At 45.9% G+C, this 24157-nt stretch overlaps 1 protein-coding gene across 3 annotated transcripts in view; it reads left to right on the top strand.

The window, feature by feature from the left end:
* Nucleotides 1–24157, top strand: part of PXK (PX domain containing serine/threonine kinase like) — a 49471-nt gene that overhangs the window by 11737 nt on the left and 13577 nt on the right. For all 3 annotated transcript variants that reach the window (XM_073644635.1, XM_073644636.1, XM_073644634.1), the window contains exons 2-13: nucleotides 2297–2347; nucleotides 3448–3495; nucleotides 7158–7344; nucleotides 9462–9539; nucleotides 9630–9703; nucleotides 10793–10867; nucleotides 12080–12184; nucleotides 13743–13844; nucleotides 15479–15640; nucleotides 17821–17938; nucleotides 22011–22089; nucleotides 22446–22494. In XM_073644635.1, coding sequence (XP_073500736.1) covers nucleotides 2297–2347; nucleotides 3448–3495; nucleotides 7158–7344; nucleotides 9462–9539; nucleotides 9630–9703; nucleotides 10793–10867; nucleotides 12080–12184; nucleotides 13743–13844; nucleotides 15479–15640; nucleotides 17821–17938; nucleotides 22011–22089; nucleotides 22446–22494 — 1128 coding nt within the window. The remainder of the gene's footprint in view (nucleotides 1–2296; nucleotides 2348–3447; nucleotides 3496–7157; nucleotides 7345–9461; nucleotides 9540–9629; nucleotides 9704–10792; nucleotides 10868–12079; nucleotides 12185–13742; nucleotides 13845–15478; nucleotides 15641–17820; nucleotides 17939–22010; nucleotides 22090–22445; nucleotides 22495–24157) is intronic.

The following is a 24157-nucleotide window of genomic DNA, read 5'->3' on the forward strand; positions in this document are numbered from 1 at the left end:
TAGAGATTATGCCCCGTCAGTCCTGACACCAGAAATGACCGATAATGCCTTCTTATTTGATCACTGGCCATCGCAGTGACCTGTCAGAGCCAGCGACGGACTGACGGGGCATTTTCTGCTGGTTAAATGCCAGAATAGTAACTCTGAGGATCGGTGAGAGCATCATTGAGCAATAGATGTAACAACTCTTATCATCTTTCCTCCTTCCCTTCCTGTATTCCCCCATCCAGCAGATCTGGAGAGCTGAGCTTTTTGGATCCAGTGATTGCTGTGATCTGTTGTGATTACAGCAGTGATCGTGGGGTTTTTGGACGTCCTCGGTGCAGGAGTAAAACACTGCGGAGGGTGTTTGCATTCTTACAAGGTTTACATGTTGGAATTCAGCTAAGCTTGTTTTTTTTCAGCTTAAAGGGAAGCTGTCATAAGAAAACGTCTTATTGTTTTAAATCAGGTTTTTGTCTCACATGTATTTTTTTTTTTTTAATTATTTTTGCTTTTTTTTTTTTATTTTGACTAATTTCTGGTCCATTTTAAAAAGAGTTTTAAGCAGTTTCCTTATCAGTTAGTGTAATTCCTGCTTCTGATGAGAACACAGGATCCACCATTCACAATAGGTGATGTCACAGCTCACCTCCTCCTCCTCCTGTACAATGACTGATAACACCTCTATATACAGTAGATAACACAGGATCCACCATTCACAATAGGTGATATCACAGCTCACCTCCTCCTCCTGTTCAATGACTGATAACACCTCCATACACAGAGGATAACACAGGATCCACCATTCACAATATGTGATGTGGCAGCTCACCTCCTCCTCTTCCCTGGAGCATTTTAGAAAGCGTTTTCAGCAGTTACCTTATCATCAGAGGCAGGAATTGCACTAACTGATAACACCTCCATACCCAGATGATAACACAGGATCCATCAATCACAATAAGTGATGTCACAGCTCACCTCCTCCTATTCCCTGGCCCTTTTTAGAAAGCATTTTCAGCAGTTTCCTTAGCAGTTAGTGTAATTCCGGAAACTGCTGAAAACTATTTCTAAAAAGGACCAGGTAACAGGAGGAAGGGAGCTGCGATATCGCCTATTGTGACTGGTAGATCTTGTGTTCTCATCTGGGTATAGAAGTGTTAGCAGTTAGTGTAATTCCTGCCTCTGATGATAACACCTTTATTCCCAGGTGATAACACAGGATCCACCAATCATAATAGGTGATGTCGCAGCTCCCCTCCTCCTCTTCCCTGCACAACTACCATTGCTCACGCTCATTGGATGCTTCAATATAAGCGATAGGTCATTGTGGCTAATGTACATGTGTGAACGATTGTACAATGGGCTGTGTTTGGTTTTGCAGTTTAGCTCTTTTTAATAGACTGGGGCTGCAGAATGAGTTAACTGAGAATCTCTCAGTAAGCTAGTTTGGACAGGAGAGTTTGTAACTCTCTAACTCCTCTCTGCTATGGCCACTGTTCATAAATCAGCCCAGAGAATTTCAGGAAAAAAAAACATTACAAAGTTACAAACAGCTTTTAAGTTAACTCATTTTGTAGCCAGCAATCTGCAAGGAAATGGTGACTGCAAAAGCCAAAAGGTGCAACATTTTAAATGAAACCCTATTGCAAAAAAAATAAATTGTAGCCCGAAATCCATGCATTTAACTTAAATTGTTCTTAAACACCATGTAAAGCCGATTTTGGTAGCCAATACAACAATCCATACGCTATTAAACAGGTCTTGGACCTGATGAGGCTAGTGCATTTACTGTGAAAATCAATTTTTAGAATGACTATATAATCCCAATACTAAGATGAGCATTTTCTGAGTCTCATTCAGAAAATATCGGACAGGAAAGATTTTAAAAAAGAATCATACAGCCATCCTGGCATAGATTTCAAGGTAAGTATGCCGGCCTCATTAGGTCTAAGAGATCTATTTAATAATCTGGTGACAGATCTGCTTTAAAGGGGTCGACCACAATTAGAAAAAAAAAATCAAAACTGCTTTCCTTCAGAAATGGCACCATCCTTTGATATAAATGGGACTCAGTTGCAATACCACATACAGCCAGTGCACAGATGTGGCGCTGTTTTTTGGCAGAAATTTTTATTAATTTTTACAAACATTAAAGGCAATCTGAGAAAAGAAAAGCGGATATCCCGCTCCTCTCTGCCGTGCCGCCGTCTTCTCTTTTCCATTATTCGCTTGCTCCGCGGTATATGACTCTACCGGGGACGATGTTTGGAGGAAATGAGGGTGAATTACTCAATTCTGCTCTTTTGTTTGCCAGGAATACATCATACGTGTCCAGCGAGGCATATCCATGGAGAACAGCTGGCAGGTAATTCATTTATTTTCCTTTCGCCGTTCTCTTCTACATTGCAAACACGTCCCGTAGTCACAGCGGCTACGAGACACCGGGCCGTTAATATAGCCGCCCGTTAGAACATTGTGTATCCAGACGACGGAGAAAAAAATGCGCCGTCCTTGCATTTTTAATATGGACTCACAGAGTGGATGGCGAGAAATCGATGTGACGCCATCGTGTCCACGCGGAACAGAATTTATTGGGACCTATAGTTTATTTCCTGCTACATACAAATTCTGCCCCTTCATCAGGAAGGAATACACATTTGGTACTGTTTAATTTCCACTTCTTCCTCTCTCGGGACTCAAATATGGACCTTAAAGGGAAGTTTTACTACTAAAAGTAGCGGTTTGGCTGCACAGGTCCTAGTACAGCAAGAAAAACGATGCCTGTCTTATAGTAATCCGATGTTCCATCACTGAGAAATCGAGCTTTGAAGCCACATGCAAATTAGCCTAAAAGTGCACTGGGGGCGTGTCTATGCCCTCCAGCACGCCCATAACAAATTCATTCTCAATTCACCGGTAAAATCCGTCTTCAGTTAATTACTGAGATAGGAGATGACGGTTGGTGCTCATAAAGTTCTATGGAGAACTGCAAGTGTCGTCTCTAGTTCCTCCCTCCTCCATAGAACTTTATGAGCACCAACTGTCATCTCCTATCTCGGTAATGGGAATGCAGATTTTACCCAAGAATTGAGATCACACCGGGAGGAGAAAGAAGCGGATTTCTCTGATAAGATATATTAGAAAGTTTCTTATTTTCTTGCGCACTATTGATTTCTGAAATAAAAATTAAAGGGACAGTGACTCTTTAAAGAAAAATTCTCAGTCATTGTAATTGCACGTGAAATGTTGTTATTTTTCATTGGAGGCGCTGCTCTTAGTAACTCTACCTCTAGCTGCAAAGGAGCGGCAGATTGTAAAGGGCTCATCGGCTCCCGCCAGGCACTATGGTCCCATAAATCTGTCTCCGTGTCAGGACCGCCGCGCTGTCTCCCCCATCCAACATTAAAAATGTATAAGGGCACATGAGGCTTTATGGCGGATTCATGTGTGATTTGTGTCTTGCAGATAATCAGAAGATACAGTGACTTCGACATGCTGAACAACAGCCTGCAGGTACCGTACTCTCCATGCTGGATCCGGGGGCCACATATCCCTGCCCGGCAGGCAGGGGAATGGGTGGGGGTCTAATGATACATTTGCAAAATAGACTCTAAAAGCACAATGCAAATTCATCCTAATTCGGAAACCCTAAAAACTTTCTGGCGCCCCCTTACAATAATTTTCCTGGCTCGTGCATAGAATGCTAAAATAACAGTGTAGACTGACACAAGTGTACATCAGTGGATATTGGGAGTGTTACGTCACATTAATATGCATATTACAAAGCGCATGGACATGGGCGACACAACCTTAAACATATCATCATGGCTCCTACAACTCTTAAAGGGGTTGTCTGATTAAATTAAAACTTTCAAGGCAGCATGGATGGGGTTAAAATTAACACACGGACCAGCACATGCGCCAGGACTTGAAGTAACTGTTCTTTAGTCTGCAGACCACTGAGGCCTGTGATAGGACTGGTGCACCTGAGCACTGCAGCCAATCACCTGACCGCTGCAGCCAGTCACAGGAGAACCTCAACGTCCTGTTTTCTGAACCCCAGTGGCTTGCACTGCTGTGGCAGAGACTCCCAAGTGTTGCTTTTTTTTATTTTTTTTTATTTTAAAGCACTTTTTTGTTTTTTCATCAATGATGGACAATCCCTTTAAGAGAAAATGCTGCCTAATTTGGATCCTTTTTTCAAAATGACCCCGATTTGACTGCCCTGCGTTGCATGAAGGTGACACGGCTGAGATCCGGATCACTACCCGTGTCCCCGGTTCTGCTCGCTTTCTCATTTCTCGCCATCTTCGCTCTATAATGCGCCTCGTTCCAGATGTAATTGGATTTTCAATCGCTTGTCAGAAGTGATCATTTCCATCGCTCAGAGTCCTCGCTTCATCTCTTCGTTATGGCGGCTGGCCGGGGCTTTCCTCCCCTTTTAATGTGCACAAATTGTATTTTTGGGACAGATGGCGCACCGAGGCGTAGAAGCGGCACGTGCGAGCGCCATACCAGTTCAGGTTACAGAACCCGGCGGGTGCGGAACACAACGGCTTATTTCAAGGTCTGTCCCTGCAACATTATCCGGCAGCCTGCCGACGCGCGTCCCTGCAGCTCCTCTCAGAAGCCGTTCTCGCTGACGCTCATTAAAGAGGAAGCGCACTTTCATTTGATGCGTGCATTGATATTTAATCATTTATTTTTATTTAAAATTAAGCCTGAAACCAGCTGTTCTGTATCAGTCCCCGGTGCGGGCGTCAGCTGGACTGCTGATAAAATCATTCATTTGCTACGGGTGTGAAAGAAATTTGCTCTCCGCGCTTTATCCCCTCGCTGATCAAAAGCCTCTTTATTCCGGCGCTCTAGTTTCCTGATTGAAATGTGACTATGAAATCAGATGTGTACAAATGATTAACGCTTTGTGGCACTTTTATTTTATCCATTGGATCATTTGATTTGTCTTCCTAATTAAAACTAAGCTTCGCTGGAAGGTTAAGATGCGATTGCATTCAGCTCTTCTGAGAGAGAGGAAGGAAAGGAAATACATATACATTTTTTTTCCTTTTTTTTTTCTACAGATTTTTCTATTTCACTATTCCTCTTTTGTTCCTCCTGGAAATCTAAGATTTCAATGACAATTAGGCGCCGCAGTTTCCTTTGTCAATACTACGTGTCACTAAACTATTGAAAGTGTTAAAATAATAAAATGCATTATATTTGCCTGTCCTAGGCTCTTGCCTGTCTTATGACACCGCAGCTGCCGACCCTCCGGCAGGGCGGGCCTCCTGCAGCTGCCGACCCTTCCGGCAGGGCCGGGCCTCCTGCAGCCGCCGACCCTTCCGGCAGGGCCGGGCCTCCTGCAGCCGCCGACTCTTCCGGCAGGGCCGGGCCTCCTGCAGCCGCCGACCCTTCCGGCAGGGCCGGGCCTCCTGCAGCCGCCGACCCTTCCGGCAGGGCCGGGCCTCCTGCAGCCGCCGACCCTTCCGGCAGGGCCGGGCCTCCTGCAGCCGCCGACCCTTCCGGCAGGGCCGGGCCTCCTGCAGCCGCCGACCCTTCCGGCAGGGCCGGGCCTCCTGCAGCCGCCGACCCTTCCGGCAGGGCCGGGCCTCCTGCAGCCGCCGACCCTTCCGGCAGGGCCGGGCCTCCTGCAGCCGCCGACCCTTCCGGCAGGGCCGGGCCTCCTGCAGCCGCCGACCCTTCCGGCAGGGCCGGGCCTCCTTTTCTTCCAGAGCTGAGGCTAGTGATTGGGAAAAGAAAAATATTGACAGCTGAGTGTTACCAAGCGGGGGCATGTCCCTACAACCCTCGCACTGTCCAAGCAGTGGTGATAGTGCCAGATTACAGGGATACACGACGATCACAAGGGGAATGGTGACACCAGGCTGTCAACTTCGTTATTTCTAGGAGGAATAACAGAGGAATGACACAACACAGAGATCTAAGAAAACAGGCTCCAGAATTGTTATTTAATGGAGAATAATATTTACTAAAACGAGCAGGACAGGAATGGTGACAGGTTTTCTATAAAGGGGTTGTCTTGTCCACTCAGGACATCATTTACTTGTACGCCCTAGTAGTATATTTGGATATTGTAAGCAGCAATCTCCAGCTTTAGACTCCCGTCTATCGAGACTGAAGTGTCCTCCCAAGAGAACCAGCCACAAGAATGGAAGATCAGGTCTCTTATTGAATTAAGCTTCTCAGGGTTATAACAGATGACCACCCGCTTTTCTTCCACTATCTGACCATCCGCCCCCCAAAGCTGGTCACTTTTGTTATGAAATAGGAATATGCTTCCATTTTTATACCTACATTAATTGTCAAATATAAGAAATATCATATCGTTTGTAAGCCCCTTATTGTAATCAGGAGGTCACTATTGGGATAAGATGTCTAAGGATTATTCTTATAGGTAAACTCGGAGAGGCGGAATCGGGACAGAATATACAGTAGTCATTCCCCACCTAGCCTCTGTGGGTCATACTTTGTCCATCTAGCAGCCCGTCCCAACCCTCCCGTCCATCTGGGAACCCGGAGCCTGTCCATCTGGGAGCCCGGAGCCCGTCCCAACGCTCCCGTCCATCTGGGAGCCCGGAGCCCGTCCCAACGCTCCCGTCCATCTGGGAGCCCGGAGCCCGTCCCAACGCTCCCGTCCATCTGGGAGCCCGGAGCCCGTCCCAACGCTCCCGTCCATCTGGGAGCCCGGAGCCCGTCTCAACGCTCCCGTCCATCTGGGAGCCCGGAGCCCGTCTCAACGCTCCCGTCCATCTGGGAGCCCGGAGCCCGTCCCAACGCTCCCGTCCATCTGGGAGCCCGGAGCCCGTCCCAACGCTCCCGTCCATCTGGGAGCCCGGAGCCCGTCCCAACGCTCCCGTCCATCTGGGAGCCCGGAGCCCGTCCCAACGCTCCCGTCCATCTGGGAGCCCGGAGCCCGTCCCAACGCTCCCGTCCATCTGGGAGCCCGGAGCCCGTCCCAACGCTCCCGTCCATCTGGGAGCCCATTCCAAACCCACCCGTCCATCTGGGAGCCAGGAGCCCATTCCAAACCCATCCGTCCATCTGGGAGCCCGGAGCCCGTCCCAACGCTCCCGTCCCAACGCTCCCGTCCATTGCTCTTCTAGGTTCGGTTTTTGTAACCTTTCAACTTTATTTCCTTTCATTATTTTTTTCAGATCTCAGGATTAAGTCTACCTCTCCCTCCTAAAAAATTAATAGGTAACATGGATCGGGAATTCATAGCCGAGAGACAGAAAGGACTTCAGAACTATCTGAGCCACATCACATCCAATCATATCCTCAGCGGCTGCGAACCAGTGAAGAAATTCCTTGACCCCAGTAATTACTCTGCGAATTACACTGGTACGTGATTGGCAGTAATTATAGTGTCCCCTTGTCCTGTCTTTGTCTGTATCTCTGTGTTGTAGAATAGGGGTCCTGTGCTCCCCATGGGAATGGAGAGCAGGGGTGCATGTGTGTGTGACCACCTTACCATTCACTTCTGTAGTGCACTGATACCGTGAAAGAAATTCCGATCTTGTGTGCAAAGAAAGAATCTCCGTACCGTTGCCTCTGGATCAGCAGGGGCCCAAAGCTCATCCCCAATCAATGAGGATGAGATTTGGGATCACTGAAGACTCCTCTGATCAAATAATGGCAGAATGCCACATGGTTTATACAAATCATGGAACCTGGAGGTAACATATTATGTAAAAAACAACCCAGCTGCTGCAGAACATCTTTTTAGTGAAGGTTGGTTGGTATACGTTTGCAGTGGTAAAAAAAGATGTGGTAGCTGCTGCGGGTAATAAACCTTATAACACACCAGCTGCTGCAGAAGCTCTTTAAGGAGAGGACTTGGTAGCCAGTGATATTCATGTGACCATTGCACTTTATTATTGCAGAGTATCTTTAAAGGGTAGTTCCCAAAATCACAAGATATCGCCTATCTTCTAGACAGGGGATAACTTGCTGATCGCTGGGGGTCTGACCACTGGTTTTCCCAGCGATCTTTAGATTTGGGCTCTGCAGCCCTGTCTTGAATGGAGTAGAGCTGCGCATGCTCAGTACTCGCTCCATTCATTGTCTATGGTACTGCCAGCAGATTACAAGGCTCTGCTATTTCCGTCAGTCCTATAGACAATGAATGGAGCAGAGGTACAGCATGCACATCTCTGCTTCATTCAAGACAGGACTGCAGATTCTTATTTTTCAATCTCAGAATAGTTGAGGTTTCCAGTGATCAGATCCCAAGCGATCAACAAGCTAACCCATATCTAATGGATAGGGGATAACTAGTGATTTGGAGAATAACCTTTTCTAGGGATATTCTCACTTCTTTTCTAGGCGTATTCTTGACTTCAATATGCCATCACTTTAATGATTGCTTGAAAGCCGAGTCCTGTGACCCCCCCCCCCCCACAGATTGAAGAAGCAGAATCACTTCTTCAGTACTGCATCCTCTGGACAAGGCATCGCCATGGGGTCAGGGGCACTGCCATTAGGTCAGAGGCACTGCCAAGGGGTCATGAGCACCCCACTTAGGGTAAAAGCGATCACTAAATGTCAGCATATCCTTTTGAGGGGAATACCATGTTATAAGGAGATGCTCAGGTCAGTTTTAGGAGTAGAAGGAACTCACTGACTGAGGAGGAAGAGGAGAGGAATATGGAAGTTTGCAATAAAGCAGAATTGTTTGCATTCGGTGCCTGCACACACCTGGGCTACAGCTGCTCTCCGTATGAGGCCTTGTCTGTTCTGTCCTCACCACATAGCGCTATGGGAATACAACAGAACGACACCAGATGATGCCGCTCCGCACACCATCCCTTCCAGGAGCTGAAATCTTGTTTTCATCATCAACATTTAATTGTCATTTGCCAAAGTATTTACAAAGCCAGATAGCGAGTTGTGTCAAGGGCTTCACCCACAATATACACCCCGCCTTTTACTAGTCTTTCGCTTTATTTTTATTTATTTAAATATTTATTTTTTGAGAATTTGATAAGCCAAGTTTTAATGCAAACAAATTGCATTAGTAAGGGCTGCTGGATAGCAACAATATCGAGGAGTTTTTGGAGTAGAAACTAAGCGGAATCTCCAAATTCCGAAGTTCCTCAAAACCTTGAAGTTTCTGCTTCGCAAATTTGGCAAAAAGAGACTCCATGTGCACATGCCACCAGCGTACTTCAAGCTGAATGAACAAGGGGGCCGCATTCAATCCATAGGAGCCCCTATTTGTAAGCTGTTATCCCAGTTGGTGGCCAGTGGGGCTTGGCCTTCACTTTCCATAAGAGGGCATGGTGGTGGGAGCAGCCCCATAGCACCGGAGCTTGATAGGTGCTCTCCAAAATGTGGCACCGCTGCAAAAGTGAGCGACGTTGGACAAGCCCTTTAATTTCTTCCCTACATTAAAGCTGAGCCCCTTGGAGTCCGGCACCTCTGATGTCCCTCACGTTTTCTATTTCTTTCCCCTGCAGAAATTGCCTTGCAGCAAGTTTCAATGTTCTTCCGATCAGAGCCCAAATTCGAGGTGGTTGAGCCCCTGAAGGACATCGGTGAGTTCATTTAGGTGATCGGGGGACATGAACAGTGACCCCGGAGCTTCGGTCTTTGGTGACTGCTTCGTCTTCTGTCTTTTGCTGTAGGTTGGAGATTACGGAAAAGATATTTCCTAATGAAGTGTAAGAGTCAACCAAAGGAGCCGCTCGTCTTAAGCTGGGTACGTGCATCAGTAATGGGCACCATGTACTTTGCAGTTATCACTGGTGACGGGGATATATATTTACTATCTGTATGTAATTAAAGGGGTTGTCCAGGACTTAGATATTGATGACCTTTCCTAGGGACATGTCATCAATGTCACCTCCTGGGATCAGCCGATGCCTGCTCTGATGTACAGCTCTGTGCATTTAGTGGTTTCTACCAAATTCTGCAGTATTTTTCCCATTCAAGTGAGTCCTTTAGACTGGTCATCAATATGTATGCCCCGGACAACCCCTTTAATTAGCTATTCATCTCAACCTGAACATACACATGGGCTCTGCCAAGCATTTGTGTCTTCTCAATGGAGGAAGAAGCCGCTCCTAAAAGCGCCACTGTTGGCTACCTATATATCTGAGAACAAAGGATTGGGCATGTTGAAATCCAACATGTCCAATCTGTTTCTGACCCTGGTTGGGTCCTAGTTTTCATGGTGCATCAGGCAGTGTTCCCATTTGGTGCATCACAAAGCTGGACCACCACATTCTACAAATTGATATCTGTCGTTTCTTAATAAATAAATAAGTCTTAGCACCACTTATATGCAAAACTGTGATTGTTGTTGTACCATGGGCCAGATTCATTATTGCATGTGTGCCTTTTTTTTTCTGGCTTTTGGTGTTTTTATTTATATCTCATTCTTCTTTTCATTTGCGCCTTTTTTGAAAGTTTAGCAGAACAGCGATGCAAGCTTAACGACAAAAGTAAAGCGCGTTTTTAGTTTAGCGCAAAATTCATGAACCACGTGCACCATATAGAAAAAAATGGTGCAAAAAATATTAACAAATGCCATCAGATCAAAAAATACTGCGTAAAAAAACGGCATAAAAAAAGTGTGAACAAAAAGTTCACAGGATACAGAAGCAAAACGTGCAGAACACCGGAAACGCTTCTTCAGTAGTTTTGTTTGACTTGATACTTTTTTTTTTTTTTTTTAGAAGTGCTAGATTTAATTCTGCACAGTTTGTGATCGCCGTCATCTCGCGACCGAGAGCGATCCGGACTGGCAGTTGAAAAAGTGATTTATTTTTTTTTTTTTGCGTTTTAGGCTGATTTGGGTCCTGATAAATATCTGCAGGATAAAGACTTTCAGTGTGCGATAAAACTGCTGCCATCATGGACGGTGAGTGTACGTTGCTTCCAGAGATGAGCCGATTTTATGAGATTTGCCAAATCGCACCGATTTTTCCAGGAAATTTGATTTGCAGCAATTTATTCACAATCAATTGAAGGTCCCTTGTTTTGCTTTGGGGATCTGGATGGACTCCAGAGGATAATAAATGTAAGATGTAGTAAATAAACAACTAATAACACCTCTCTGGCCACCGCCGTTAGTTGCTGTCCTCTGTGTTTCTCTGTTGCCCCGACGCGCGCTGAAATCCTGGGGCTCTTCACGGTAGGCTAGGCCCCTGGACGTCACTGTGCATGCACGTTGTAAGGTAGTGACGTCATGAGGTGCGCCATGACTTTACAACATGCTGTAAGCTGGGACTTCCTGCCATGACCAGGCCTGGGATGTCCCTGCACATGTGCGTCATAAGTCTGTGGCATGCGTCGTGACGTTGCGACCTTACGATGGTCGTGGCCAGAAATCCTGATCTAGAGTGTGTGTCGTGACTTTATGTTATGCAGGGTCATCAGCGTGCGATGGCATTAAGAGGCGCTGAGGACCATACAGGGGACAATGAGCAGCTGGGGGTATTTGGCCATCTGAGTGCTTCCCATCGCTTCTGCCACTACCGTCGTCCTTCACCACGCTGAAAGGAAGTTGCCGTATAATTAAATGTAGGGTTTGTGCACCTTGTTGCAGCGTGCACGTACCCTGTACACAGGCGCAGTCCCATGTAGACCTGTCAGCACTACTGGGACTTTCATAAAAAAACAGGCCAATTTTATGATGAATATGAAAGATTTACTATCACGACTGTTGAACCCTCCGCCAGTCTGACGTCTGAGGATCCTAAAAGCTGTGATTGAAGACTTTATGCCTCGTGTTGATTTACAGAATGGAAAAGTTTTACATCATTCGTTTATTATGAGCCATAAATAGCAAGTGTCGGCCTTCATCAATAAATGACCTTGTACCTTCTGATGACATAATTCTCCGGAAAGATTTGCCAGTTTTTTGGCGCCGGGCTCTCGCTGTCATCTATGAGGGTTTATAAGGCGCCTCCTGATACGTGTAACTCCGTCACATATTGTCAAAAGATCCGGAGAATAATGTCTCTGGCTGGTCACATATTTAGTGTCGGTCTCTATATTCTTACTGTCTGTTATTATTTTGCTGTCTTGTCCCTTTTTCCATAAATTGATAGATTTTCTCCTATTTTGGCAGCATCCGTACATCCACCGTGTCACGTTTGCCACGGCCAGCGAGTCCTCCGCCCTCGTCATCAGGCCGTTTAATGAAAAGGGAACGTTAAAGGATCTAATCTACAAGGTAACGTCTGTGACACTGGACTGACGGCTCCTTTTCTATTTCCGATTAACCCAAAGGAACAATTTTGGAAAGCGTGCATCGTCATAGACAAGTGTGGAAAGAAGGAAAATCCTGATTATAAGAAGTTCCTGATATCTGAAATCTGCTTTTTTAAATGCAGAAACGCTGCAGATTTCAATTTTGAAATTTGCGCGTAAAATCCGCACCTCAAGTAGAGGATGTGTCGGGGGATTCTGCAGCTGCAGCATATTACTGCATGATTCTGGGGCACATGCAGATCATTCCCTGTGGATTCATCGTGGATTTTTCTACTGTTATGTGCTTGTTCTGGGCAGAGTATTACCCAAAGTTGTAGCTTAGCCCTTGTTGTACATTTCTGTTTGTGTAGTTGGTGGATGGTAATCATGTTCTTCCTTCGGCTGCCGTCACCCTCTGTTTTGCATTAATGTGGGAATCTACCCAGACTGCAGCGAGCCTCTGTTTTGCATTAATGTGAGAATCCACCCAGGCTGCAGTGAGCCTCTGTTTTGCATTAATGTGAGAATCTGCCCAAGCTGCAGCGAGCCTCTGTTTTGCATTAATGTGGGATTCCACCCAGGCTGCAGCGAGCCTCTGTTTTGCATTAATGTGAGAATCCGCCTAAGCTGCAGCGAGCCTCTGTTTTGCATTAATCTAAGAATCCGACCAGGCTGCAGCGAGCCTCTGTCTTGCATTATTGTGGAAATCTGCCCAGGCTGCAGCGAGCCTCTGTTTTGTATTATTGTGGAAATCCGCCCAGGCTGCAGCGAGCCTCTGTCTTGCATTATTGTGGAAATCCGCCCAGGCTGCAGCGAGCCTCTGTCTTGCATTATTGTGGAAATCCGCCCAGGCTGCAGCGAGCCTCTGTCTTGCATTATTGTGGAAATCTGCCCAGGCTGCAGCGAGCCTCTGTTTTGTATTATTGTGGAAATCCGCCCAGGCTGCAGCGAGCCTCTGTCTTGTATTATTGTGGGAATTCGCCCAGGCTGCAGCGAGCCTCTGTCTTGTATTATTGTGGGAATTCGCCCAGGCTGCAGCGAGCCTCTGTTTTGCATTAATCTAAGAATCCGACCAGGCTGCAGCGAGCCTCTGTCTTGCATTATTGTGGAAATCCGCCCAGGCTGCAGCGAGCCTCTGTCTTGCATTATTGTGGGAATCCGCCCAGGCTGCAGCGAGCCTCTGTTTTGCATTAATGTAAGAATTCGACCAGGCTGCAGCGAGCCTCTGGTTTGCATTAATGTAAGAATCCGACCAGGCTGCAGCGAGCCTCTGTTTTGCATTAATGTAAGAATCCGACCAGGCTGCAGCGAGCCTCTGTTTTGCATTAATGTAAGAATTCGACCAGGCTGCAGCGAGCCTCTGTTTTGCAGTAATGTGGGAATCTACCCAGGCTGCAGCGAGCCTCTGTCTTGCATTATTGTGGAAATCCGCCCAGGCTGCAGCGAGCCTCTGTCCTCAGTTTGTGGGTTTTTTTTGTACCTGCATTTCCTGGTGTATTTTTAGCTGCTCTCCGTTCATTTGATTTGTCTTTCTCTTTTAGGCCAAACCTAAAGATCCATTTTTAAAGAAATACTGTAATCCCAGAAAAATCCAAGGGCTGGACCTGCAGCAAATCAAAACACTTGGGAGACAGATTTTAGAGGTATTTGTCATAGAATCATAGAATGGTAGAGTTGGAAGGGACCTCCTGGGTCATCTGGTCCAACCCCCTGCTCAAAGCAGGATTCACTAGATCATCTCAGACAGATGTCTGTCCAGCCTCTGTTTGAAGACGTCCATTGAAGGGGAACTCACCACCTCTCGTGGCAGCCTGTTCCACTCATTAATCACTCTCACTGTCAAAAAGTTTTTTCTAATATCTAATCTGTGTCTCCTCCCATTTAGTTTCATCCCATTGCTTCTAGTCTTTCCTTGTGCAAATGAGAATAAAGATGATCCTTCTACAATGTGACAGCCCTTGACATATTTGTAGACAGCTATTAAGTCTCCTCTCAGTCTTCTTTTTTGCAAGCTAAACATTCCCAAATCCTGCAACCGTTCCTCATAGGACATGGTTTGCAGACCAGTCACCATTCTGGTCGCTCTTCTCTGAACTTGCTCCAGTTTGTCTATGTCTTTTTTAAAATGTGGTGCCCAAAACTGTACACAGTATTCCAGATGAGGTCTGACCAAAGAGGAGTAAAGACCGATAATGACTTCACGTGATCTAGACTGTATGCTTCTGTTAATACATCCCAGAATTGTATTTGCCTTTTTTGCTGCTGCATCACACTGTTTTGCAGTAAGGCTGTGGTTATGTGAAAGGATTAAAAAATATGATACAGAATGAATAAAGATTAATGAGCAAAAAAACAATGCGTGGTCTGCAGGGCAGAGTGACTCTGGACAAGCTGCAGTACCACACATGGCCACAACTGTCTATGTGGCGCTATGTGTGTGTAAATGATGAACAGGAGCACGCACCTCTGCCCCTTTATTCTCTTGTTTGCAGGAATTTTGCAGGTTGGTCCCCCACTTATTGGAAAACCCCTTTTATAATAAACACTTTCTTCAGTTTTATGGGTTTTGCATTGTGATCACTGAAGAGGCTCATGTGCTGTATATAGAGGTTCTTTTCTGGAAACGGAGGCTGATTTGCCTCAATATTTAGTAGTTGCCTGACTATCTTAATTTTTTTTACCACTGGTAGCTTGGCTTTAAATGAGCAGAGCTGCGGTGTAAAGCATGGTGAGAAATTGGATATACGCCTGAGCCTGTCATGAGACAGAAGGTGGATTTGGAAGCATCTTTGACCTTTTAAAAGGATCTTCAAAAATGATCCCCTGTAACGGGATAAACGTTGATTGTTGGGTCGGTACTGCGTTCTCCCCCGGTCCATAAGATCGTGGCCTGGGAGAAGTAGAATGGAGGTGACATTGCAGCTCCATTCATTATCTGTGGATAGATTATAAATGGATGATCTTTGGGGAACAGGGGGTCCCTTAGTCCCCTGTGGGATTGGAGCGGTACTGAGCATGTGCGACCACTGCTGCAGTTACTGTCTATGGACCTGAAGGAGACGTCTCCATCAGGCCCATAGACAATCATAGCTGCTCCATTCACACAGGGAGATCCAGGACCCCCATTCCCATGATTGGTCGTGGTCCCAGCCATACGTTTCTCGTGTCCATAGGAGATAAATATATTTTGTAGGAAAAACTCTTAGAATGAATTTAGAGGCATAGCTGACTTCACGAAAGCTTCTATAAGTGTCACTTTTTCCCCCCGATCCTCCAGGTACTAAAGTTTCTCCATGATCGGGGCTTCCCCTACGGTCACCTCCATGCTTCGAACGTTATGCTTGAAGGAGAGACGTGTCGGCTCATGGACCTGGAGAACTCCCTGCTCGGCCTGCCGTCCTTTTACAGATCCTATTTCACACAGTTCCGAAAAATCAATGTAAGTTCCTGCTGTAGACGGGCGGCCGCACGGTGCGCAGGGGCTGCAGGCCGGTCCTGGTGGGCAGGAGAAGTCACACCCTGTTTTTTATATAGACCTTGTCCATTTACACGCCCTTTCTCCACCCACTAAAAGAAAGTAACGGTAACCAAAATTAAAGGTGCATTTCCCTTTCTGCAAATATAGTAAATGTTTCCTGCAGTCCTATGTAACACCCTAAATAACAGTGATAACCCCTTGAAATACATATAATGTAGATGTTACCTGCAGTCCTATGTAATACCACAGACAAGGCAGTGATAACTCTTGAGTACAAGTAATGCAGTAGATGTCACCTGCAGTCACAAGTAACACCACAGTGATAACTCTCTGGATGTATATCATGTGGTAGATGTTACCTGCAGCCCTATGCAATACCCCAAATAACACAGTGATAACCCCCTTTATACATATAATGTAGTAGATGTCATCTGCAGTCCCGTATCACATAGTGATAACTCTCTGGGTGTATATGATGTGTTACATGTATTCTGCAGTCCTATGTAACACACCAAATAACAGTGATGTCTCCCTGAAATACATGGAATGTAGTAGATGTTACCTGCAGTCCTATGTAACACCACAGATAACGCACTGATAACCCTCTGAGTACATATAATGTAGTTAATGTTTTCTGCAGTCTTATGCCACCCCCTCCCCCAATAACACAGTGATAACCCCCTGAAATACATATAATGTAGATGTTGCCTGCAGTCCTATGTAACACGATGGAGAAAATGGTGATAACCCTCTGAGTACATATAATATAGATGTCACCTGCAGTCCCATGTAACACCACAGATACACAGTGATAACCCCCTGAAATACATATAATGTAGTAGATGTTACCTGCAGTCCCATGTAACACCACAGATACACAGTGATAGCTCTCTGGGTATATATGATGTGGTAGATGTTACCTGTAGTCCTATGCAACACAACAGATCACACCGTGATAACTCTTAGCACACATATTGTAGTAGATGTTACCTGCAGTCCCATGCAACATGATATGTTGCTGTGCTGTGCAGTGGGGTCAGGTCCCGCAGACAAGCCTAGAAGCCGTACCCCAGAGTCGAGGCTTCTTCCTAGAGCTCGTACCATCCTGTGCTGGGGCTCAGCACACTGACTCTGCTGTGTCATGTAGGGCCGGACTCTGCAGCACCAGGCTGTGGTTGTTTTCTCACGCAGGGAAGAGTTAGGCTGTGTTCACACGATGCGTATTTCATGCGTTTCCGCGGCGTTTTTGCAGTTGCGTAAACGCCGCGGAAACGCATGAAAAACGCATGGTAGAAGGGAAGCAATGTTCCCCAATGGAAATCCGCATGTGCTGTGCCCATGATGCGGATTTTTCCGCAGCGTTAACGCTGCGGTCAAAAATCCGCAACATGTCAATTAATTTTGCGGAAACGCGTCGTTTTCGCCGCCATTGACTTGCATTAGAACGCGCCAATTCCGCAAGACAGCATCTGTACTTGCGTAATTGGTGCGTTCTAATGTGCGGATGGTACCCGGGTGTGGAGGAGAGGAGAGTCTCATCCACACCCAGGTACCATTAAAAAGCTGTAGAAGAATAAAATAAAAAATAAATGTATTCTTACCTTCTGTCGGCCCGCACAGCGCTCCTGCTTGGTTCCCGGCACTTGCAGTGAGTTGTAGGACCTGCGGTGACGTCAGAGTCATGTGACGGGTCACGTGACGCTGACGTCGGCAGGTCTTTCAATTCAAAGTTGCCGGCGAGGGAGAACAGATTGAGCGGGACACCGGGGGCCATCGGAGGTAAGTATATACACTCTCTCGGTTCACACTGTATAAATCCATGCTGTTTGCATGGATTTATATAGTGTGACCTAGTTATCAAGCACTTTCCAGGTGATGCTAACATCGCCTGGAAAGCGCTTGTCAATCTGCATGCGGAAACGCATGTGAATCTGCATGTGGATCCGCATGTATTCTGCAGGAAAAACGCATGCACAATCTGCATGCGTTTTTTCTGCCAGGGAGATGCAGAAATGATGCAGAAATTTTCTGCTTCATTTCTGCATCGTGTGCACATACCCTTACAGTTCTGCTTGCAGAAGATCTTTATTAGGAGACTCTATGTGCCTCTGACCTTGGTTGATGTGCTCCTCATTTTGCAGACTTTGGAGAGTATTGACGTGCACTGCTTCGGCCACTTACTATATGAGATGACGTATGGCCGGCCTCCCGACTATGTACCTGTAGACCAGTTTCCCCCCGCTCCGTCCATCTCAGTAGGTGAGTACGGTCTTCTCTAGATAAATCTCCACAGTTTTACAGCCGAGTCGTGTCTGAAACCTAATTGACATTAGACAAAAATATTGGTTTTCATCCTGGAACAGCACCACCATTGTCAAAAGGCCGTGCCTGGTACTGCAGCTTAATCTCAACTTTGCCGAGCTGCAGTACCAAATTCAGCCCATTCACCAGTGGAAGTGTGGACCCTGACTAGTGGGCAGAACTAATGAGTTCTGAATAATAATGATAAAAAGTGTTTCCAAAAATTATCATAAATTAATTGTTTTTCTAAATTTATTAATGTTTAATACACCCTGTTCTGTGGGTCCTGTACTCAGGATCGTCATTTGTTTGCCACAGTGCACACCTGTCCTGCTTTACAGGCCACGGAGTAGAAAACATTTTCAAATATATATAATTAGGAAAATGAACAAATGTCCTCTCTGATCTGGAGATATTAAGGTCCAAACCCTTTAAGAAAGGTAGCTGGGAGCGGCTAAAGGCGTGCCCTCTGCTCTGTCACTATTTTGATAGAAGTGTAAGACTTTTTGCTTCTGAGCTGAATAATGCCACTGTAACGGGTCATATAAGGAGCAGTGTAAGATGGATTCCTGTATATTATGGAGCAGCAGGAAAAGATGGAAGGAAGCAGCAGTAGTGGTAAATTCTAAAGCCTTCCCTTCTGTGTGATTTGCCTGCTGCTGGTTTTGCACTGTATGCAGTAACAGACTCAAATTAACCATTTACAAGCAGCTATGTCCTCCTTTTAGCAATTTACTCCTTTAGACACAGCCATGTTCATCTATAGCAGATTAACCATTTATAAACAGCTATGTTCCCCTCTAGCAGATTTACTCTTTAAAAATACCAGTGTTTCTCTCCAGCAGATTAATCCGGTAAAAACAGCTATGTTCCTCTCTCTCCAGCATATAAACCCTTTAGAAACGGCTATGTTCCACTCCAACATATAAACCCTTTAAAACCAGCTATGTTCCTCTCCCGCGTATAAACCTTGTAGAAACAGCTATGTTCTCCAGTATATAAACCCTTTAGGAACAGCTATGTTCTTCTCCAGCATATAATACCTTTAGAAACAACTATGTTCTTCTCGAGTGTATAAATCCTTTAGAAACAGCTATGTTCTTCTCCAGCATATAAACCCTTTAGAAACAGCTATGTTCTTCTCCAGCATATAAACCCTTTAGAAACAGCTATGTTCTTCTCCAGCATATGAACCCTTTAGAAACAGCTATGTTCTTCTCCAGCGTATAAATCCTTTAGAAATAGCTATGTTCTTCTCCAGCGTATAAATCCTTTAGAAACAGCTATGTTCTTCTCTAGCATATAAACCCTTTAGAAACAGCTATGTTCTTCTCCAGCATATAAACCCTTTAGAAACCGCTACTTTCTCCTCCAGCAGATTAAACGTTTAGAAGCCGTTATGTTCTCATTCTGTAGAATACGCAGGGAATTTTATTGCATTGCTTATACATAACAATATTCTGCATGAACTAAAGTTCAGGCTCCTGGCAGAAGGTGGGGTAAAACATTTTTTGTTTTACAGATTCACTGGCTATTAGGATACATTGGTAAAATAATTTGCCTTGTTAAGGCTAATTTATGCGAAAAATAGGTGAATTGATTCTCCCATTTTAATAAATGGAACCCATCTGGGCTCTATTGTGTCCGTTTTTAGAAAGGAAGAAAAAGCAGCATGTAGAACCCCCCCTTCTCCCCCTATTTAAGTACCTGACATATAATGGAACCCAGCGAGACCCCATAATCCAAAGGGGTCTCTCGTTTGCAACAGTGATAAAATGGAACAGTTGTTGACATTAACTTGTTTGTTACTGAAAATGGAACAGACAATTGTGAACGTCAACTTATCGACCTCAGCGGATTGTCCAACTTTTAGACCCTGCTTGATGCATCTAGTGGTCTCGGCTCAGCGTACGTCAGAAGAGGAATATAATTGTACATGAAATGAAAATGTAAAAAAAAAGCTATTCATCGCGCACAAGGCCGAACTTAGAAGATCTCTGTGCGGCAGTGTAGGAGGTAATCACTTACAGGAAAACTTATCAGAAAAGAAATGTCAATAATTAAAAAGAATAAATGTTGGTGTTCGGATCTGAACCTCCTCTTGTTCTCTGGCGAGGAAATGAAACTTCCTGAGAGCCATGCATGTGACCTGTGTCTGATGGCAAGACAATTTATCTATCCGTCATTAATAAAGCGCTCTCAGATCTTCCGGCATCGTCCGGACACATGGCGCTAAATACATTAAGCGATAAGATGTGGAATTAATTGCCTTATATTCCGACTTTTACTTACTGACACTTTTGTGGAGTCTGCAAATCTCCTACAGCTGACAGCCGAGCAAATCTAATTTCACAGCAGCTCCAGCCGGGAACATTCACTGTAATTATAGAACGGCCTCATCATCTTTTGGCTCCGATTACTGCCCCGATTACATCCACTGTTCATCCGGATTCATTTCCCGCATTTGGTGTATCATGCGGCTGATTTGTCTCCAGTTGCCTCATTTACTCCGAATCGCAGCAGTTTTGCAATGCAGATTCCGGCTGCACGGCACGGACAGGAAAAGAACATGCTGTATTAAAGCCATCCGAGCAAAAACAATCATCGCGCAGAAATGTGGCAATTTGCAGCACAACGATGTGCACTTTCCCAGCCGCACTATGGGACATGGTACTCTTAAAGAGATATTCACTAAAATACGTAATGAAAAATCCCTAAAAACTTAAAGGCGCTTTGTACAACTCAAACAAATTGATTGGTGGGGGTCCAACCACTTGGACCTGCAATTTGACACACACAGGAAGTTTCATTCCTATTACAAGATGGGATGCCCCACCACCGCTCCATTTATTCTCTATGGGTCTGTTTCATTAAGCCCAATAAGGAAAGAATGGAATAGCGTTTGAGGTTCCCCCGCCGCTCCCTTCGAAGAGCCCCCGCCGCGCCCTTCGAAGAGCCCCCGCCGCTCCCTTCGAAGAGCCCCCGCCGCTCCCTTCGAAGAGCCCCCGCCGCTCCCTTCGAAGAGCCCCCGCCGCTCCCTTCGAAGAGCCCCCGCCGCTCCCTTCGAAGAGCCCCCGCCGCTCCCTTCGAAGAGCCCCCGCCGCTCCCTTCGAAGAGCCCCCGCCGCTCCCTTCGAAGAGCCCCCGCCGCTCCCTTCGAAGAGCCCCCGCCGCTCCCTTCGAAGAGCCCCCGCCGCTCCCTTCGAAGAGCCCCCGCCGCTCCCTTCGAAGAGCCCCCGCCGCTCCCTTCGAAGAGCCCCCGCCGCTCCCTTCGAAGAGCCCCCGCCGCTCCCTTCGAAGAGCCCCCGCCGCTCCCTTCGAAGAGCCCCCGCCGCTCCCTTCGAAGAGCCCCCGCCGCTCCCTTCGAAGAGCCCCCGCCGCTCCCTTCGAAGAGCCCCCGCCGCTCCCTTCGAAGAGCCCCCGCCGCTCCCTTCGAAGAGCCCCCGCCGCTCCCTTCGAAGAGCCCCCGCCGCTCCCTTCTAACTGGGAAAAAAGTTTCCCCTTCAGCCAATCGGTGCGCGTCCCAGTGGTACAATCCTCACCAAGCAACAAGTTGTCTTCTATCCATCAGATAGGTGATAACTTTTCACCAGACAATCACTTTAACTTAGGACTTTTTTTCCCCTCTTATCTGGTGAAATTCTGATCTGTAAAATGCACCCAACTTGCTATTAAAGGGGTAATCTGGCTCTCGGAAGAAAAGAAATGAGGATGTAGAAATTCAACATGTCCACTGCTTCATTCCCCCGAGATCTGCAGTTAGGGGAAGGGTTGGGCGAGCGCCATACACATAAGATAGTCATCCGGTCTTACCGAAATCTGCATGAATGTTTATTTGCCCTCCTTGCTATAGGAGTCTATATAAATTGACGCTTCATGCAAAGTTTAATATTTTCTTGTTTAACATCAGGCTTTAAACATGGAGGTTGCATGAACCGTCCATGTTCATCAGGCCAGAAAGACAATTTTGAGTGTTTAGTTTGTATAGTAAAGTGGTGATGGAAGCCTAAAATGCCTGACTTCTGTTTCAGTGTCTGTCCTGGAGTCCATCCTGTCGTGCGAAGCCTGTAAATCGGGCATGCCTTCCGTATCCCAGCTCCTTCAGATGCCGTGAGTCTTCTCATCGTTTATGTCATCAGATGATGGGGTTTGTAGTCGTGTGGCACTACACTACTGATAAATATTCATGGGCTTTGTGTGTAGGTTACATCAGTACCAGAGAAGCTTAATGAGAAATTACAGCTAAAATATGTCTTTGTACAGTGCTAGCGACTAGATAGAAAGAAGAATATTGGAAAGTTAGGAAAAAGTTATGAAACTGTCAATATTGCCACCTGCAGGTTGGTCAGCAGTATTGCAGATGTTGTTAGCAGTTCATAAGGGCCAAAGATGTAGAAAATACCCAAAATTTCAAAAGTTTACTTTGGATGTCTTTTTTTATTTATTTTTTTTCCTCCCCCATTTAGGTTATTTAGTGATGTGGCGCTGATGAATACAGAAAAACCTCAGTTTAAGGTAAATTGTGTGGTTGCATTTCACTGACTGCAGTCGCTGTTTAGCTTGCATAGTACCAGGTGGGTGGTCATTCATTATATATATTTCCAGTGTCTACAGAATTGTGGTGCGACGACCAAACACACATATATATATGGTGTGTGCACACAGGAAAGGAAAGAGTAAGTGAGATCAGACCAGATTGGGAAACTTTTACTATATATGAGTATAGCGGAGCTCAGAAGCAGGATGGAGAGTGATTCAACTCTGTTACTACCATTACACAGTCCATAAATAACGCCTGCAGCCCTCATCCGCCACAATAAGGGAAAGCTGCCTGATGCACAAAGCAATATGTACGGGAACGGTCCACACTTTCATGCTCTCTAACTTGCCATCACTATAGGTGCCAGAACCTCCTTTTCCTCACTTCCTAGTATGCATTGCTCCTGTCATTGCCCAATGGCTTGTTAGTCCTGAACTGAATATTCATCTGTTATTTCTGTAAGCAGTTTCATAGCAGTAGAAGTAGAGACAAAGACCCCCCCCCCCTTCCTGTGGGGTGACAGACCTGCCTCCCCCGCTTCCTTCCGCGGGGAGCAGCATCAATTCTCCACTGCTTCCTGTAATCCGGCCCGGCTTCTCTGCTGCTAGAGACCGATTACACCTAACAGCAGGCAGTGGGCAGCGAGTTAGACAGAAGGGAGACACCGAGCAGCCGGCACTGTAATGGGATTTTTCAGGGGTAACACACTGATTTTCAGATTGTCTATCACATTATCTATTAAATGAGATCAAGTGTAAGAGACTTGTTTATGGTCGGGTCTTTCTCTTGGTCTTTGGGCCCTTTCTGTTATCTCGTTACAAAAACTAAACAATGAATTTAATTCTGTATCAAAAAATAATATGCAATCCATAACAGAAGTATAAATACAGCCATATTCTGGAGGAAGGTTACTACACAGATGGATACAATAGCTATTAATGGGAACTATGGAAGGTACATAGCCTCAATAGCAGATTGAGCTGCAGTCGTGTCTTCGATTAACGCTTGTAAACGTGGCGGAAATCCGCAGATCTAACATGTGCTACACGATGGGGACACAATATGCTGACGTCCGTGTCCTAACAGCAGAGGACATTGCTAGAAGAGCTATAGCATGGCGTGATGAGAATTACACCCACAAGTAGATCTCGGAGGGGTATTGTCTTGTCTTGTAGACCACACAATGCCCCATAGGTAAAAAAAAGTATGCAAATGACCCCGCCCTCCAGAAGATGGCTGCCTCTCTAGTGCCACCTATTGGCCATAGCTACCCTATAAGTCCATGTCTGAAGAATGCAGGCAGAGTTATGGAAGCGCGCTGTGGGTTCTCTTTGTAAACATCAATTTTGGGATTGTGTTGTGGTGACCAAAAAATCATAGATGCGGGGTAATCTGTATGATAGATTTACTAATTTTCATACTGGACTATGAAATCTCTTTTGCTCCAGATGTGCATGATCACCTTCTATACTACTCGTAGCAAAACTGGAGTGGGGGGGATTCATTTCATTTGGGCCCCAATACTGGAGTGGTGGATGGGGGGATTCATTTAGTGAGGTGGGGATTCATTTAGTTGGGCCCCAATACTGGAGTGGGGGAAATTTACTTAGTTGGGTTCCAATGCTAGAGAGGGGGGGA

This window comes from Phyllobates terribilis, unplaced genomic scaffold (genome assembly GCF_046119375.1).
Source record: "Phyllobates terribilis strain yellow unplaced genomic scaffold, ASM4611937v1 Scaffold_8__6_contigs__length_399053987, whole genome shotgun sequence".
NCBI lineage: Eukaryota > Metazoa > Chordata > Amphibia > Anura > Dendrobatidae > Phyllobates > Phyllobates terribilis.